General features: G+C 32.1%; 2 protein-coding genes across 2 annotated transcripts; both read right to left on the bottom strand.

Moving 5' to 3' along the window:
* Positions 1–3,169: 3,169 nt before the first annotated feature.
* LOC114398107 (ABC transporter G family member 15-like) lies at positions 3,170–7,688 on the bottom strand. The gene is made up of 9 exons (XM_028360251.1): positions 7,507–7,688; positions 6,907–6,983; positions 5,887–6,348; positions 5,681–5,803; positions 5,458–5,583; positions 4,900–5,184; positions 4,536–4,808; positions 4,337–4,444; positions 3,170–3,522 (listed from the first exon to the last, which is right to left on the bottom strand). The coding sequence occupies exons 1-9, from the start codon at positions 7,664–7,666 to the stop codon at positions 3,247–3,249; spliced, it is 1,890 nt and encodes a 629-aa protein (XP_028216052.1). The 5' UTR covers positions 7,667–7,688; the 3' UTR covers positions 3,170–3,246.
* A 6,233-nt stretch (positions 7,689–13,921) lies between these two features.
* Positions 13,922–18,833, bottom strand: LOC114398163 (short integuments 2, mitochondrial-like). Its single transcript, XM_028360322.1, has 6 exons — positions 18,433–18,833; positions 18,138–18,357; positions 17,996–18,066; positions 17,095–17,191; positions 14,963–15,180; positions 13,922–14,334 (listed from the first exon to the last, which is right to left on the bottom strand). Exons 1-6 carry the CDS (start codon positions 18,706–18,708, stop codon positions 14,083–14,085), a joined length of 1,134 nt encoding a protein of 377 aa, XP_028216123.1. The 5' UTR covers positions 18,709–18,833; the 3' UTR covers positions 13,922–14,082.
* Positions 18,834–18,894: the final 61 nt, after the last annotated feature.

The raw sequence follows: 18,894 nt of genomic DNA, 5'->3' as shown, positions 1-18,894 counted from the left end.
TTAGGATGCACCAAAATAGGAATGGGACATATATGGATACGAGAAGGGAGACAGGAAACTGTAGATCTAGAAATTTCAAGATATTAGTACGACTAAAAAATGATAATTTTTTTAATATTTTTTATTTTTCTCCATCTCTTTTTCTATCATATTATAAATCTTATCATATTTTCTCTTTTTTCGATCTCTCCTTGGATGTTAAATGGTATTGTAGGTGCCTATTAAATATTTTTCATTTTACATAGGGACATAGACCTAATTTGCTTTTCATCATCATCATCATCATCATTATTATTATTATTATTATTATGAAAGAAACAACTTGCTTGCTTGTAGCTGTACTTGTTAAGAAAACCCAAAAAAATTAAAACAAACATTTATTACTAAAAATGCGAAATATATATACTATAAATAACGTAAAAGACATCGATAAACATTAAGTTTCCTATGTTTTTGTTGGAGTACTAGAAGGTCTATTGGCAACAAGCTAGCAACAGAGGAGAAGAATCAAAATTCACAACTGAAGCAGACATGGCCGAAGGAAGAAATGAAGCCAAAGACAGAACCATGGAAGTGCCTTCTTCTCACAACAAACTGTCTCGTACTCACCATCGGCACCTCCGATGGGCCCCTCGTGATGCGTCTCTACTTCCTCCATCGTTGCTACCGCGTTTGGCTCTCTAGCTTCCTTGAAACCGTCGGCTTCCCCCTCAAAATTTTCCTTTTTTCCTTTTTCTTTAATTTTGGATTGCGGTGACGTGCATGTAGGCCACTATCGTCCCCAATATGTTCCCACAAAATGGAGTCGTTATCCCCGTTTTGATCAATCGTACCCAATAAGTCCACGACATTTCCTGGTTGTCTTCTGGCATACCCATCCCATCCTCGTCCCCATGCAGTACCAGAAAAAGGAAACACCACCTAGCAGGTGTCCCGTGCTTCATTGATGCTCTCCAATCAAAAATAGGGCTTAAACCTTGTAATCTATGTAATAAAAATTTGCATTAAAAGCAACATAGATTATTAATGTTATTGTCGTTGTCACCACCGTTGTTGTTAATGTGGAATATGACTCAAAATCAACAAAGCCACAAATGTGAAGGATTGAATTAGTTGATGTCATCCCGGTAGACATACATGACATAAATTCAGTTGTCATACCTGAATTGGTGACTTGACGCCAAAGGAAAATCTTTTGCTCCTAAAGCTAGCAACTTGTGTCTATAAATACTTGATCATGTAATTGAGAAGAGAGAGAGATTTTCATAGAGAGAAAGAGAGTTCGAAAGGAGGTGGAGAACTAGGAGATTCGGAGAGATTTTGTTAGAAAGAAACTCAGAGAGCTTAAAACTAGTCTCTGCTTGTATTGAACTTGTAATCTCCATGATGAATGTGATGATGATGAGCTGCACTTTCTCGTGGATGTAGACACATTATTGAACCACATAAAATCTTATTGTAGATCTTGACTTTGTACTTTGTTGTGCTCGTTTTTGTTTTTTTGATCTTGTGAGGGTCTCAAAGACATTAGAAAACCAACAATTACCATTATCATTATCATTATCACAATTCTCATTATTGTTACCATCATTGTCATCGTATATAAATAATCAATATTAAAAAAGATATCATACTAAATTTTAAGTTATTTTATTTGTATTGCACACTTAGCATGAAACAATGGACAAGATAAAAAGTTGTCCAGTAACATGAGTGTTTTTATTACTCATATACTGTCACATAATGATAAGTACCTTCTAGAATTTCATTCAACCTATTAGTTTTCCTAAAATTTTTAAACATGTTTTAAGGTTTTTTTTTATATCTTCATTTAATCTTTAGGCACTGTTCTGTTGCTAAACTTACAATATCTATGCTGCCTGTACTTCTGGTAGTCCCCTTGAGTAGTACATTTCCGGTCATGCCAACATTGGTGGGAAGTATCCCTGTTGTAAGCCGAATAGAATATGTTCATTACAACATAATAATATTGCTAAAGGAAATATAACAGAATGCAGAGTCTTGTATGATGGAGCAAATTCGGTTTTGAAATGTTTGCTTCTGCGAGCTGAAAACTGCAGAAAGTATATGGGAAATTTTAATTTACGCTGAGAAATTTTGGAACAAGTGAATTGATGACTCCTACAACGCAATTTTTTTGTATAGAATAACTCCATCTGTGGCTGTTAAAGTTTGGCCAATGATTAAACAGAGTCATAATTTTATTATTATTATTATTATTATTATTATTATTATTATTATTTTATAACACTATCGGTTAGAGTGTCTACAGGGCTTCAAATCTCAAAAATGAAGTATTGGTTAGGGTACAAGTAACACAACCTAAATATATTTTCAAAAGAAAAAAAACCTAAAGCATATTTAAACCTTTTAAAGGAGTGAAAACAACCTAAAACCCAGATTAAGAAAAAAAAAAACTCAGATCAAGAAAAGTTTCAAAGGTCGACGATGGCCCTCTGCCGTTGCACTTGCATTCTAAAGGTGAACCATCACATTTTTCCCAGATCTCAGCACGCAAAGTTGCGCATGCAATTTCTGACCTCACACCACCCTTTGTAGTTTTTTACTTTTAAAAAAAAAAATTCTAAGTCAGACAAAAATCACACATGGCATACTTACTTGGCAGTTAATAACCACGTAAGCAGATAATGAATTCCTACTGACGACAAGAATCTCAAATATTACGAACCAATCAAGAAACAAAAATATATTAAGGATCAAATGCAAAAAAAATAGATTTATCATGGACAAAAATATATTTAAACCTTTTAAAAATTAACAAACTTATTCAACATAAAGATTTGTGATTCTTAGATAATCATATGCTTAATGGTTTGAACTGTTCCACAAACGAAAATCAAATAGGCAAAAACATTAGCTCATTATGAATAACAGATCTTATTGTTACAATTCTAAAACCAAATTTACATCATTATGTCTACAATATTACATTGCAATTTTTTTGTCTTAGACGATATGGATGCTGAGCTTCTTGCTATTCGGTCATGATTCAAGTATTTGTGTGGACAAACTTTTCAACAAATACATATAAATAAGAAAATAAACATACGAGAAAGTGAAATAAATTAAATTCCTCTCATAAATTAAATAATTTATATATCCTAAAGTATTTGAAAAATTAAGATGTATAAATTAATTTTACCTTATGAGAGAAATTTGATTTGTTTTTTTTCTTCTATCAGTAGTTTATTGAGAAATTTAACACTAAATAGACATCTTTCTGCAAATTGTAGACTTTCCCCGGCATCTATGAAACCACAACATGGGTGATGTCGATGATCTTTTGCTATACCGAAGCGCCAAGAAAAGAAGCAATCTGTGAACTATTAACAAAATAATCAATGCTGTTAAGTCCCACCATTTGCCATGATTCAACGGGACACCAAATAACAATGTTAGGACTTGCTCCCCAGTGAGTTTTGGGTTCCCAGGTAGCAGAGGATCAAATTCAAGCCCCAGCATGTCATTCTTGTACTGTCCCTGTAGATGAATATAACATGGCAGGGTTTTATTATTATTATACTGCAAAATGAGGGATTTGATCATATCAACTGTTAAGACTTAAGAGTATTAGACTATCATAAGTAATTGGAACTTATTTTTTACTTTCTTACTTTGTACAGACACAATCCAGGTTAGAAGGTATACATTAGGAATATAATACTACATCCTAGGGTGTTTTATATTTTCTTTCACTCTGAAAAAACGTGATTATATTTCCTATTTTTAATAATAATTAAAAAATAAAAATATGGTGGCATTGTTTTTTTCTTATGTGAATATGATGGTATTGTTAATCATTAGAGTTTAATTTTTACATATTTATAGTGTAAATTTCACATTATCAACTAATATAAATATAATTTTTTAAAAAATTATTATAAAAGTCAAATGAATTTATATTATACGTAAATTTATGATTAGAAATCGGTGTAAGTGTATGGACTATGTTCTCTTATTATTATTATTATTAAGACAAACAAAAAATAATATAAAAATATTTTTTTATTAAATGACTATTTTAGTTTCTTAATGTGTAAACGGATGATAAAATAGTTCCTAAAAAGAAAAAAAGAATTCTGATTTAGTCCTTCGATATGTAAAAAGTACACAATTGTATCTTGTTACTAGGTTTTGTGATACCAAAATAAGAATTGTAGTATTTTTTTATAAATTTAAGAACTAAATCAGATTTTTCGTTTTTTCAATAACTAAATTGTCAATGGCTGACAAATTTAGAGACCATAATTAAAACCAACCGTCCAACCGTTAAATTAAAAAAATGACATTGTACCTGCACTGCCCATGTAGTAAAACTGAGGTATGACATGGGGTAGCGCCAAAAGAACTTTGGAATGTCTTGCAGTGGTCTGAATAATAGAGAGGGCATCATCATGAAAACCTACAGCAAACAATTCAATTAAAATAATGATCCAGTTCTTACAAGTTACAATCATGCCTCATATGAAGAACAGAGAAAATTAATTGCTTACAATTACACCAGTTCCTGTTCCTAAGCCCATCAGCACATTGGGGACCACTGAGGCTACAATCATCATGCAGCACTCAACAACGGATATGCAGCAGAATAAGTCGATACAGAAAAATGCAAAATTAGTTAAACCCGGATGAAGTTGCACCATGAAGTAAATGATTATTCCAGACGAGAGAGATGTTAGAACAAGGAAAGGGAATGATGATATGATGTTTGAAACTACAAATGCAGCCTCTCCATAATGCCCTTTGGACCTTTCACCATAGAACACCTGATTTTTTGTTTTGATTAGATACAAAGCAGAATATATATTGTATGAATTTGGTATCTTTTGGAGTAAAAGGAACCATTGTTTTACCCACCTTCAATTCTTCAATGAAAAATGGTAATCCTCCACATGACAAACAAATATTGAACCCATAGATGAAAGATACACACTTTCCTCTATCCAATATTGAGTTGTTGGCTGTGCCAATATGAAAATAGAGGGTGCCAACAGTGATTCCTATCAATATGTAGAATACCATCCTCAGCCAGTAGTAACCAATATCCCTAGTCATGTTTACGAAAGATCGCTTGGTCAATGTGCACAATTGCTTCCACCATGTGGCACTGCTACCTATGTTGGGCTTAATTTTTTGCTCCTCCTACACATTTGCATCTCTTAGATCAGTAAGATATAGAACAATTTTCCTATGCTTTTTTTTTTTTATAAACCAAGGTGGATTGAAACTTTACAACAAATTAGGTTGGCACCTCAAACGCAATTGTTGGGAATTATGCTTCATTCTAAATGATTATGTAGTTGGTAAACAATATACCAGTTTACAAAAGCAGATAAATGCAAGATAATCAAGGTAGAATTTGTTTAAAAAGAAAGTTATACTATGAATACTAAAAAAGGAATAAGAAACTGTTACATTAGGTTTCAGTTGTTGAATTCTTCTTCTCGCATTGATCATTATCCCTGAACCTTTATAACTTCGAATGAGTGTCTCTCTAATCTCGGCTTTTTTTGTTCCCAGTGCTGAATTTGATGAAGATGGCTGTCAATCAGGATATTGAAATTCACATTTAGAAGCATTGTTAACAAAAAAAAAAAAAAAAAAAGTAGATGAAATAAAAAGGCTACAAGATGCAAACCAAATCTAACTGTGATCTTGCTAGAGTTGAAGTAAGCAGGTCAAAGTCCAAATTGATACACAGAAGGAAATGATCTGAAGGATTTCTTCTAGAAGGGCAGGGTAACCCTGCATCAGCAAAAAACTATTCCCAAACTTCATTTAGTGACTCAAAATTTTCAACTAACTTTATTGAACTGTTTTTGTTTGTGTGACCAAGTTGTTTACCTTTAGAGCCATGTTGGCTTCTCCAAAATAAACAGTTTCCCCAATTGAGAGCAAAAGCAAATCATCAAATAGATCAAAAGTTTCACTACTGGGTTGGTGAATGGAGCAGATAACTATCTTTCCATTGAGAGCAATGTGGCATAGAGATTGAATGACATAGAAAGCTGAGGCACTATCAAGTCCAGTAGTAGGTTCATCAAGAAGTAAGACATGGGGTTGTGTCAGAATCTCAAGGCCAATGCTAAGTCTCTTCTTTTCACCATTACTAATACCCCTACAATGCCAATTTCCAATCCTAGTATCTGCACAATCTTCCAGACCCATTTCCATTATTGTTTCTTCCACCACTTTGTTTATCTCTTCTTTGCTCATTTTAGAAGGAAGCCTCGTGTTTGCTGAGTAAGTTAGGGTCTCTTTTACAGTCAAAGTACCCAAGAAAAGTTCCTCTTGTGCAACGTAGGACTGAAGATTCAAGAAATAATACACAGCCACTTATGTCTGGTGAAGATTAATCTAAAAAAGTGTAGATGTATAATTGGTGGTCCATTATCTAGAGAGTTCTACACCTATGGAGATGTTGTAGTGTGTAGAAACTTCTTGATGGATGTAAAAAAATATCTTATTATCTAAAGTCATAGAAGTACCTAGAATATTATAAAGATGAATGGTAGATGATAGATGAGTCTAGAAGACTCTAGGACCAAGTAGTATAGAAGTGTGTAGAAATCACCTATGTAACCTATATAAAGACATAAGTTGTAGCAAGCCATGTAATATAAGTAAAGAAGTTAATAAGCACAATTCAAGTTAAGGTGTCAATTTTCTGAAAACTCATCATCTTCCTACTCCCATCATTTCTATCATACATTTCTACCATATCCTTCCATAAAAAAAAAAAAAACGTAACCACGTCCCATATCCTAACAATGTCATCATGTGGATATTTCAAAGTAAACAGAGAGAAAGGATAAATCATAAAGCTATTACTATCACGTGATTAGAATCATCTGGCTTTCTTACCACTTCCTTGGAATATAAGCTTCTCTTCCCGTTGATTAGAATGTTCCCGGTTACAACAACATTTACAGGAAGTCTTCCTACAGAAGAAAAGATAATGATATATGAACAGTACTAATATATCTTTGAAACATTATCACTCATTGTGTTTTTTTTATTTCTCTTCCTCTCATATCATATCACATATTATCAGAAATGGAGCCAAGCATAGAAGATGGGAGGGGGTTCGGGTAAAACCTAATATTTGGTTTGTTTTGCGAAAGTTTATATAATAACCGTTTAGACTCGTACATGCGCAGCCCATACTATCAACCACTAATTCAGTACAAAATGTTTTTTTTATATACTTTCATATTAATTAGAGTATCTCCAATCTATACTTTTTGAGTATTTTTTCTATAATAAATGATTAAGGATATAATAAGAAAAAATGTGTAAAATAAAACAAAAAAAATGCTAAGACATCAAACAAAGTTTAATTAACAGATAGAATAATGTGTTAATTAAAAGACCCATTGAAAACAAACTACACATATATTGTGGTAGAAGAATTCAGTTTTCATAAGAAAGATAGTATAATAGACAAAAAAGGGAGAGAGAGACCAGCCAATGAGTCGAGGAGGGTGGTTTTGCCAGAGCCAGAAGGACCCATGACAGCCATGATCCTACCAGCTTCAGCAAAACCAGTGATTCCACTAAGCAACTTCTTCTTGTCTTCCAAAAAACGGTGCTGGACGGTTATATCTTCCCATAATATCACCATAGTATAGCCTTACTAGCTACAAATTAATCATATGGGAGGAGTATTATGTTGTATAGTTTACTTCTCCCCCTCGTTTTATATATATATCATAATAATCCATACTTACAACGCGTGTGATATTGCATAATAATATGATCTGTCTTTGTACGTACACGTACGTTATGTGATAAAAGACTAAGAACTAGAACAAGAAAATTAAAAGCTGACTTTTCCTAACATGGTTGTTTATCAATATTCAAGATTTTGTCCCCTTGAACCCAAACCAGCAAGGAGGTCATAAGTGTTTAATATTTTAGTTGGAACTAACATGATAATTAATTTAAAGTTTAATAACTAAGTTTTTAGTTCCTAAATTTTTTTAAAATTTAATTTTTAGTTTTTAAACTTTTATTTGACAAGGTGAAAGTTTTTTAATTTTTTTCATTAAAGTTTTTAGCACTTAAATTTTTATTTGATCCGTTAAGATACCCAAAATTTTTAATTATTTAATCCCTAAACAAAAGTTTAAATTCATTATTTTTAATTATTTAATAAGATTTCAATGATTAAAAACTGAATTTTCAAAAATATAAAAACTAAAAATCTTAATAGAAAAAAAATCAAAGAACCTTGATTACACAAACAAAAGTTTAAGAACTATAAGTTAAATTTTAAAAAAGTTAAAAGACTACAAATTTACTTAACCCTTAATTTAGTCGTATTTAATATTTTGGATTAATTCAACACCATTACACATGTAATGTACGAAGAAAATTATTATATTGTTTAATTTAATGAATGTTAAATTATTTAAATTTATTTATACTACTTTGTAAAAAACACTTATGCTCTATTTAAGATAAAATTATTATAATAAAAAATAACTTAGTTTCATTTTATCTCAAAGTAAATTATTTTATAGACTAGCAATTTTGCTATCAATAACCAGGGACCTATTTCTTCCAAGAAACAAGCTCAGCATCCATTATCGTCTCAAGAGGGTCTTATGTCCCCAAACCTTGCAATATAATACTTTGATACTATTGGGTTCTGCGTAACCATTTAGCCCTTCTTAAGTTTTAACAGTTTCCTTTATGGACTATTGCTAACATTTGATGTCACCCAGTGGCGGACTTAGGTTCATTTGAGGGTACACTTGCATCTTTCACTTTTTAAAATTGATTAAATTTATAAATAAAATTTTATATTTTTATATTTTATTTTATCTATATTTATATAATTGAACCCTTAATTTTATTTTTTATAATTTATATCCACTAACTTAAAGTCTTCGATCAGGGATCCGTCACCGATGCAACCACTGTAACTGCATTAACCAGCAAAGCAGCAACTACATTATCTTCTAGTACAAAAACAACAAAGTCTGGTTTATTTCACTCGGTAGATATTATTTAGTCTCTTTTGAGGATTTCTTCCAACATTCTTTTAGGTCTCCATCATCTCTATTCACGTATATTTTACTGAAACTAAAGTTGTATAATTGCATTGTTCGGTTTCCTTTTACTGATAAGGGGTAATTTTTTTAAAAAAATATATCAAAATGAATAGATTTTGAATTTATTAAGCGGGTATGAGCAAGTTGAGTTTTAAATAATTAAGGGGGCGTTTGATACAATGTACTATTCCACCGAGCCATGCATGCCCGTACGTACCACAGCGTGGAGTTTTCAAGCAATTAGTGTTGTTTCAAGCATGAAATTAAAATGAAACCTACCGCAATTAAACGAAATAATGAATGATGAAGTTCAAGAGTAATGTACAATGCTCCTCATCCGCATACCTTTACCGGTAAGCATTCGAGATATCACATGATACAAACCTGTTTTTATTTCAGATCTAGGACAATTCAATAATATTTTGCAATATATGATTGGGCAAGTATTTAATCATATACTAGAGTACTAGTAGTTGGAAAGGGTCCCTTTTATTCCCAAAATAACATTTAATATATCTACTTATATGTTGTATCTTCTCTTATTGCAACGTCAAGGTGTTGGTTTTGCCCCATACAGGTGACTAAAATTAAATATGTACGTTCTTCTCACCCTCTCAACTGTTTTATATACATTTTTAGTGTACACTAAAGTATCCATCGCATAACATGCAACCACTATACATATAAATGGCAATAGATATATAAAGGGCCTTCAGTTTTCAGAATCAAGATTTTACAAAACTAATTAACTACAAAAACCATATACATTAGTACATACGTACAGAGAGAGAGAGAGAGAGACACACCAGTGATAGAGTCAAGAAAGGTAGTTTTGCCGCAGCCAGAAGGACCCATGACAGCCATAATCCTAGCAGGTTCAGCAAAGCCAGTGATTCTATTAAGCAACTTCTTGTTATCGTGTGCTCCAAAACTTGCAGGTCGCTCAACTGTTACATCTTCCCATATCATCACCATATATGGCTTCTGTTTTGGCCAATTCTATACTAATACTACTACTACTCTGCTTAATTACTCACTTCTCTGCTGCGAGTGGGTGCTATATATGTGTACTGCACTTGCATTCTATATATTATGCATCACAAGGCTTTTATTTTACCTGTACATCGTGTTTAATTACTTTTAGGAAGGGCAAGAGGTCCGAATTTAAAGCACCATCCAGTCAAACATATTAATTATAGTTTAACATCTAACTGCATGTGAATAGTTTAATTAAATATTGACAGTGTAATGATTTTTGTACTGTCATTGGATTCGATTATATACGGTTGTGTATAGTACTCCCTCCGTTTCAAAATACATGTCCATTTTGGAGAAATTTTTTGTTTCAAAATACATGTCCATTTGATAGTTTAAGGATGCATTTTGACTATTTTGCCCTTGCCTACTAATTAATTGGATTCTAGTTTTTTGTCCACAATAATTAACTCTTATATATACTGAAATTATAAGTGTTTTTGAAAAAATGGTGGGAAATACAAATTTTAATTTAACTTTGGTGGTAAACATTTTAAGATTAGAGTATAATTAATAATGGAGGGAAGTTTTTTCAATTGAGTTTTAAAAAACTTTGATAACCGAACTATGCCAATTGAGCTTTTCAATACCAAAGCAAAAATAATACTACCATTTAGTAGTATTGGTATTGCCAGTATGTATTGGTATTGTAATTTGATTAACTTTAATTAATTTTGGAATTGGGAGTAATTATGAGGTGGGATAAATAAATATAAAATGGAGAAAATAAAGGACAAGGGTAAAATAGGAACTTTTGTGTCAAATTAGCCTGTCCTTGGTTACCGCAATTTCTCAAAAATGGACATGTATTTTGAAACGGAGGGAGTAATTTTTTTCACTTTAATAATAATTATCTTAAAAATTATTTCTTAAGTCTCGAATATAAGTAACAAAAGTCTCTTAATTCTCAAATATCTATATAAATAAAATGGTATTTAAGTAAATATTCATTAGCGGGTAGCATGTAGTATGATATCCATCCCTGCCTTGATTAAAAATGGATAGAGAGAAAATATGTTTAAATTACGTATGGGTACCTATTTAGACACTCATTTTCTATTCGTGGTGGATTTTACCTAATATAGGTAGAGATTTTTTTGTCATCCCTAACGGAGAGGATGAGAATGTTTCAAGAATCGTATGCATTAGCAATGAAAAACCTTATGTATGTCATAATTTGTACAAGACTAGGCATAGAACAAGCAGTGAAAGCGGTTAGTATACTCATGGAAAATCCAGGTAGAGAGCATTGGAATTAATATTGTTAAGAGGATCTTTATATACATTAAAGGAACCTTAAGTGTTACATGATGTTTTGAAGGATCATAATTTGTTGCCAGGGGGTATGTAGATTCAAATTTTGCAAGTGATCATATTAAAAGAAAATCTACTAACACTTGAAAAAGGGGTAATAAGTTTTTCTTTTGAGGTTGTCTAGTTGTATTATCCTATTTTCTAGAGAGAGTGCTATTGTACTCTCTTTGTATTTAGAGGAAAGTGTGTAATTTCTTCCACTCAGTGAAATTTTTATTGAGTTGCATGTCTTATCTTGATCTCATATATTAAACATTTTAGTTTTTTGATTTTTTATTCTTTCAAATATATTTCTTAATTTGGATTTTAAATTTAATTTGATTTAATAACTACTCAAAAAGTTTCTTTCTCAACCATCTCAAATTACTTTTCTTTTGTCTTTATCCCCTATATTTTATTTTCTTAATTACTTATTTCTTTCAATCTATCCTTTTCATTTTCATTTCCAAAATAAATTTTAATATTCTTTTAATAAAATTATCAGTAATTAAAAATAAATTTGTATCATAATACAAATTATTTACTATAAATCTAAAATATAATTTATTTGTTTAAAATATTTATGTATTGATAACTTTAATTATAACATAATTCATATATTTAAAAAATAAGTATAATTTATACAAACTAAAATACTAATTTAACTAAAATAATAATAATGCATACTTTTTTTCAAGGCATCAAAGTGAACCATTGTCACACAAGGACTTGGATAAATGTTTCTTTCGTTAGTTTTAGTTTTAGGTCCTTCATTAGTTTAAGGGTAATATATTTTTTCGTCAAATATACTACTTTTAGTCCTTCAAGTACTACTTTAACAAATTTTTGTTTTTCTATAAGATGTCATCTAAACCACTTTAAAAACAAAAAAAAATTATGTATTTTAAAATTAGAAGAAAAAAATAAAATCAAACTTCAAAAATTTAAAAGAATTAAAAACATATGTTATTGTTAGTTTTAGATCCTTAGTTTTTAAAAACATGCTATGGCAGGTTAATCGATGGATCAGCGTCTCATGGAGACCAACTCTTGCATTGAAACTTCACGTGATAAATGAAGAGTTGGACAAAAAGTAGGTTTTTTGAGGATGCTGTTGATGACCCCACGATAGACAAATTCTTAAATATTCGTATAGTAGTACTACTAATTATAGTTATGAGATCATAATAAAACACATTTTTAGGAAATTATAATAGAATCACCTAAAATTTAGGAATTCTAAAATTCCCGGACAAACCAATTGTTGCGAACCATCACTCATTAATATGACACACTCTGTTTTGTTCCCTCACAGTCTCACCCCACCTATTCATTCGACCCAAAAATAACCCATGCCTAATTGTCTATCATTTTCAACCCCTGCCCTACACCTCATCATTAATGCAACGGCCATTGACCAATTTGGCCTACGCTAAAAGATCACATCAAGCTGGAATAACATTAACTCAGTTTATGAATGAAATACTTCCTCCAATTTTAAATATAAGAGCAAAAAAGATCTCATTTGTTATAGTTTAAATAAAATATAAATGAATTTCAATTAATTTCACTTTATTTACTGAAATTTTCTCTAATTCAATTTTTGTTTTTAGGAACCTATTTGATTGTCTTGATATCAATCATATGACTTTTAAAATAGAGCAAATTATTTTCATTTCAAATATTTTCATAAAGTTGAAATCTTCTATCAAATAGCATGAATAATAGTTTACATAATGAACTTCATTTTTAAATGGAATTGAGAAAATGAAATGAAATTAACTACCTATTTTAATCATTATAAATTATATAAGGTAAAACTAACCTATAAGTCCCTATACTTTTATCAAATTTTCAATTAGGTTCTTAAATTTTTCTTTCTTCTAATTGGATTCATGAACTTCTAATTATTTTTCAATTGAATCACTCGTTAACTGTTATGAAATATTAACCGTGAGAATTTTCTGTAAAGTTTCTATCTTTTCATATCAATTCAACCTAAGTATTCCTTGAAAATTATTTGGCTTTGCACTATAATTAATACTAATGTTATAAGTTTCTCAAAAACACTTGCTTGATTTTAATTCCTTGATTATTTCACAATAAATTCCCAAAAAGCGCATTTTTCCAAAATAAAAGTTTTCTTCCACACATAATATTTAACTAATTCATTACTTCTTTATCAACATTTCAAAAAAAAAAAACCTTCTTTATCAAAAATAATTATCATTTTTTTTCCTTTGGTAGGATGTCCCCAGAATTATGAAACCCTCAAGTCATTCTAATTAATTGCAGCTCTCTAAAATGACAATTAATTCGAACTACTAATATAACAATCCACCCACCTACCATTGTCGAGTAATTAAGAATTTCACTACAGGTAACCTTCAAATTTCACTTGCTCTGAACTCCGTGGTCATCAACTAAATGTTGATATGCTTAAAGGTTGGGGTAAAAAACTCTAGAACTGAAATGCTTGCAAATCACCCGCATCCTCAGGAAGCTCAATCTCTTTCTAAATTAAATTCATCAATATTTACATGTTACAGCAAAATTTGGATTGAAATACATATAGCACAAAAGGGAAAGAAGGAAAGGTAGGAGATCTAATACATGAGAAAAGGAGGGGGGAAAAAAGAAGATTCAATCCACCTTATGACACAGGCTTGACATTCGGGACATCATCGAGAATGAAAGGTCCAAGCTTACCGGTCCTGAATAGAGTGAGGAACTTCTTGGATACCATTAACCGCGCTTCTGAAGCCTTGTGAGGTATCTTCAATGCCTTCTGGAGTGCACTAAATTGCAGGTCAATAAGGCTCTCCAGGTCACTCTCATCTTCTACGTTCCCATCGAATTCTGTTAAAGTTGAATAGAGTGCACGCTGAACTCCCATTACAAGATCCTATTGTAGAATGGGAATAAATGAAAGTCAAGAAAAAATGTGACAAACATGGGTAAGTTCCATCATCATAAAGTGCAACATCAAATGTGAGAACGAGAAACGTAGTTTAATAGAACCTTTCTGGGTAACTTGTGATGCAAGACAAAGTAGAACTAAAGAACAGAGTTAGACAGCAAGTCCTTCCAAAAATCAAATTATGTGTACTTGCAGACAAAATCAAGTGTGTTGTCTTAGTTTTAACAAGACTGCTGCCATTTTTAGGAACCACGGTTTTTTTGTTACTCTTCTATTAGCTTCTAACAGTTTTTCAAATAGATGGCCCCATAAGGATCATGATGGTGCACAACATTTTGCCTTTATGCTATCAATGGATTTTAAATCAAAAAGTAATAAGCCAACATCATCCAACAAAAAAAGTGACGAAATAACTCAAGATTAAAACCTATGCTACAGTCAAATGGCAGAGCATCTAAAGCAATAGATTCCTAGTGAAATGTTAAACTTAGGAAGTGCAATTGGGACTTTATCAACCAAGGTGCAAAAATTTCCAGCATTGGTAGTTAAAACTTAAAAGCACCATATTCTATTACAGATATAAGAAAAACCACAGAAAAATGCTCATTGTTACCTCAACATAGACCAAATCAGATCTATTTGGCAGATTTCTTCTCTTTGGCTTAAGATTTTTCAGACTATATTCAGGATTTTCCTCAGCTTCATATTCAATCCCATCTATTCTCCTGTTATTTAGGTGATTCCAGTGAAGTGGAGTCCCCCGGGTATCCAAAACTGCCAATAAGTATTGAGCAATACGTTCCTCACCTACTACTGAATCTTTGACAGACCCTGTCAATGCAACAACCAAGTTTACATGACAAAATATACCAGGACATGTGCTACAAAGGATATCATGATTAGAAACCCAACAGATGCAGATGCCCCACATAGACCCATTTAAAGGTAAGTTACATGCCCCATACTCAAATGAGATATTCAGTTTCCAAAAACTGCTCTGGGTAAATAAGTAATGGTGTAAGATGTAGGACACAAATTAAGAACTATCTATATAGGCTGCTAGAGAACAGAGAGATTATTAGTTTAAAATATGACAATATGCCACATTCAAAGAACATCTAATTCACAGTCATTCCAAGAAAATTAATATTGAAAAAAGAAAGAGAGAATAATTAAAGTCATTAAATCCCCTAGTGGTTTAAAACTACATAATTTTGTTTTATTTTGACATAAAAGTTTTTCACCCATTGAAAATGGCCACCTCTATAGCTGCATTGTCCTGGAGTGCCCTTAATGCCTATTAAGTAACATACAAGAATCAAGAGTATGAACTATGAAGTTCTAAAATGTTTTTCCTTTTCATAAATGCAAAGTAATATTCACACACTAAAACCAGCCCTGTGCTTTATGTTATCATGATAAAAATTTAGAACCTCAATAATTATTGAATTATAGAAGAAATGAAATTCAGTATTTGTGTGTGTGTGTGTGTGTGTGTAGATAAGGCAAAATTCTTTAACTTAAATAGAAAGTCATCATCCAATTACTTTGTACACAAAAGAAAACAGGAAATACAGAACAAGGAAATTGATTGTGTGATATGCAAATAATTTGAACAAAAATCAATATACAAGAACGGGACTACAATACAACTATAAGAGTTCAGCGATCAACAAACAACTTTTATATCCTACCTGAAGTATCTGTATGAAAACATTAATCACAACTTCAAAATAAAATCCACAGAAATGCAAATAGATCAGCACTATAAATCGTAATAGAATCAATTTATATAGACCTAGTCGCAGGACAAGTAAGAATCCTTCTTGCAACCTATAGTGCATTGGGAGAAGCATACTCATCCTTGACAGAGCCCCTTCTAAGACTGACTAAATTGAGAGAATAATTGATTGCCTTTATTGAATACCGACAGCCTTTCTATGGACTGCTGATAACAAAAGAAAGAGATGATAAGGGATAGAATCTTGACTAACTAAGGAACTAGATTTAAAACTACAGGCCCTTAATCAATTAAAGGATTCTACTGAATATAAAATTCAACCTATTAAAGAAACAAACTAAAAAAACACTAATTAGGAGATTAGGCAGCATCTGTTGTTGCTGTCCCACACAGGCATCCACATCAGTTCATTAAATGCAATAAAATAGTAAAGAGACAATGTGTTTGTAAGCAAAACATAAAAGCAATAAGAGAAACAACACAAATAATGAACATTATTACAGAAGACTACTACATAAAAATTTCAACATTCTTTTTAAGTTAAAACTTTTAATAAAGTTGACTCGGTCTTTCAAAAAAAATAAAGTTGACTTGCCAAAACATCAGTAAGTCCTATTCATCTGATATATATAGAAATAAGAAACAGAGATTATAGGTCATATCCTTCATAACAATATCTTTCTTGCATGACTCTATAAGGTAATTCATTTTCAGCCATTTACAATTTGCAAATTAGCTTGTAGACATATGGGAAACTGAGAGGAAGAAAAAATCAAATTAAAGCAAAGACTCAACTTCCAAATCATAATTCACAATCCACAGAAGAGGCTTAGACTGAATCCACAGGAATCAAAGATATGGAGATGAAACAAATGTAATTTCAGTAATTACTTTTAGATAAAAAAAAATTTAAAAAAAAAGCCATGAATTGATAATATCAAATTTCAAATTTTATTAATAACCAAAAAAGTATTTAAGATGGATAATTTTAATAGATATAGTACCTGCCAGAGCCAGTTTTAACCCTGTCTCTATGTCTGAGATACTTGGAACCAGAACCCCTGGGGTATCTAGGACATATATGCTTGGTTTATGTGCTATCTGAAACGTCAGGTCAAAGTCATAGTGTAGCTATGGAAACCACCCACTCAAAATAGAAACAAATAACAGATCAATAATAATAAAACAAGATGCAGGAGATGGATAGAATATGCACTGTTTTCTTTCTACCTTATTTTTTGCAAATAATTTTTTCATTCAAGTGCCAAATAATAAATATTCAAGCCATTACTACAAACTTTCAGGATTAGGACCGGACTAGAATATAATCTCTGAAATATATTCTAATGAAACAAAAATAAAAACCATTTCCAAAACACAGTAAGCCATATGTGGTACAAATGCCAAGTATGCAGTACATGGGGGTACAGTTAGTAGGTATTTGGGTTTGATGTGCATTTTGATATTTTGATAGATATACCTCACTCATACATGATTGTATTTTGCTCAAAAAGAAATTATACTAATAATGTATGATCTTAAAATTGCTTCAATTATTTACACTAGTATTTTAAAAGAATTTTCAACTATAAGTTAAAAAGGCAAGCTTTTTTAACGTTCATGCGGGTGTTATATGACAGAAATTAATTAATTGTGTTTTCAAACTGATTGAAATCATTAGTGCATCTAGTCTTGGGACACTTCCTATTGTGATGACATAACAAAACAGGACACATAATACATTGTCTTTAATTTTTTTAACCAAAAGTTAAAACAAATTAAACAGTATATCACAAAGTTGTTTATCTTCCCCTCTTCTCACCAGTCCATATAAAAATAATGACCTTAAATTACATAGTATCTTAGTTTAATTCTATATTTCACATTAACGTCTGTTAACCAGACCTTGAATCCAGCAATGTCTTGAGTAACACCAGGTAGCGGACCCACAGCAGCACGCTTCATCTTCTCCTGCACTATCAAACAACACCACTTCAATTCCACAACATAAACCCCTTCCAATTCATTCATTTCGCGAAACTCATACCAGGAAACCGAGACTTTGCAATTTGATGAATGGAGTTAATCAAAGCAGACTTGCCAACGTTGGGAACACCGACCACCATCACAAGCAGCGTGGGTTCCCTGCAAATCACTTCCTTCAACTTGAACTCCACCACCTCCAGAAGCTTCTTCACGGAACTCATGCTGTGCGCGTTTATCGCAACGCAATTCTGATTACAACTCTCAAAATAATGCGTCCATTTCTACAACAACACGAGGCGCAAATAAACAAACAGGTAAACGACAATAACAATGATGGTGGTGGATTATGATTTTACATGCATGATGTTAGGGTTGGCGAGGTCTTTTTTATTGAGTGCGACGACGCGTCGTTTGGCGGAGAGGTGGGGCTGGAGATCGGCGTTGGCGGAGGAGAAGGGAATGCGAGCGTCGCGGACTTCGATGACGAGGTCGGCGAGTTTGAGGCGGTGGCGGATGGCGCGTGTGGCGGCGGCCATGTGGCCGGGGAACCAGGTGATGGCTCCGCCGCCGGCGTTGAACGCCATGTCGCCTAAACCTAACCCTTTCTTCAGCAATTCCTTCAGCCCTGACATTGCTATCTCTTCTCTTTCGGTCACACCTTCGCATTTTCAGTCGCCGGAAATTTCAGATTTCATTACGCCCAGTAATGGCCCAACGGGTTTTCAGCTGAACCCAAGCCCAGTCCGAAAAGGAGGAGAAAAAGTGAAATAGAAAGGATTTTTTATACTAAAAAAATAAAAAGAAAAAAATGTTATTTT

Source organism: Glycine soja, chromosome 19, assembly GCF_004193775.1.
Source record: "Glycine soja cultivar W05 chromosome 19, ASM419377v2, whole genome shotgun sequence".
NCBI classification, from domain to species: Eukaryota; Viridiplantae; Streptophyta; class Magnoliopsida; order Fabales; family Fabaceae; genus Glycine; species Glycine soja.
Note: the sequence above shows the minus strand (reverse complement) of the source record. Positions and strands in the feature narration are given on the sequence as shown.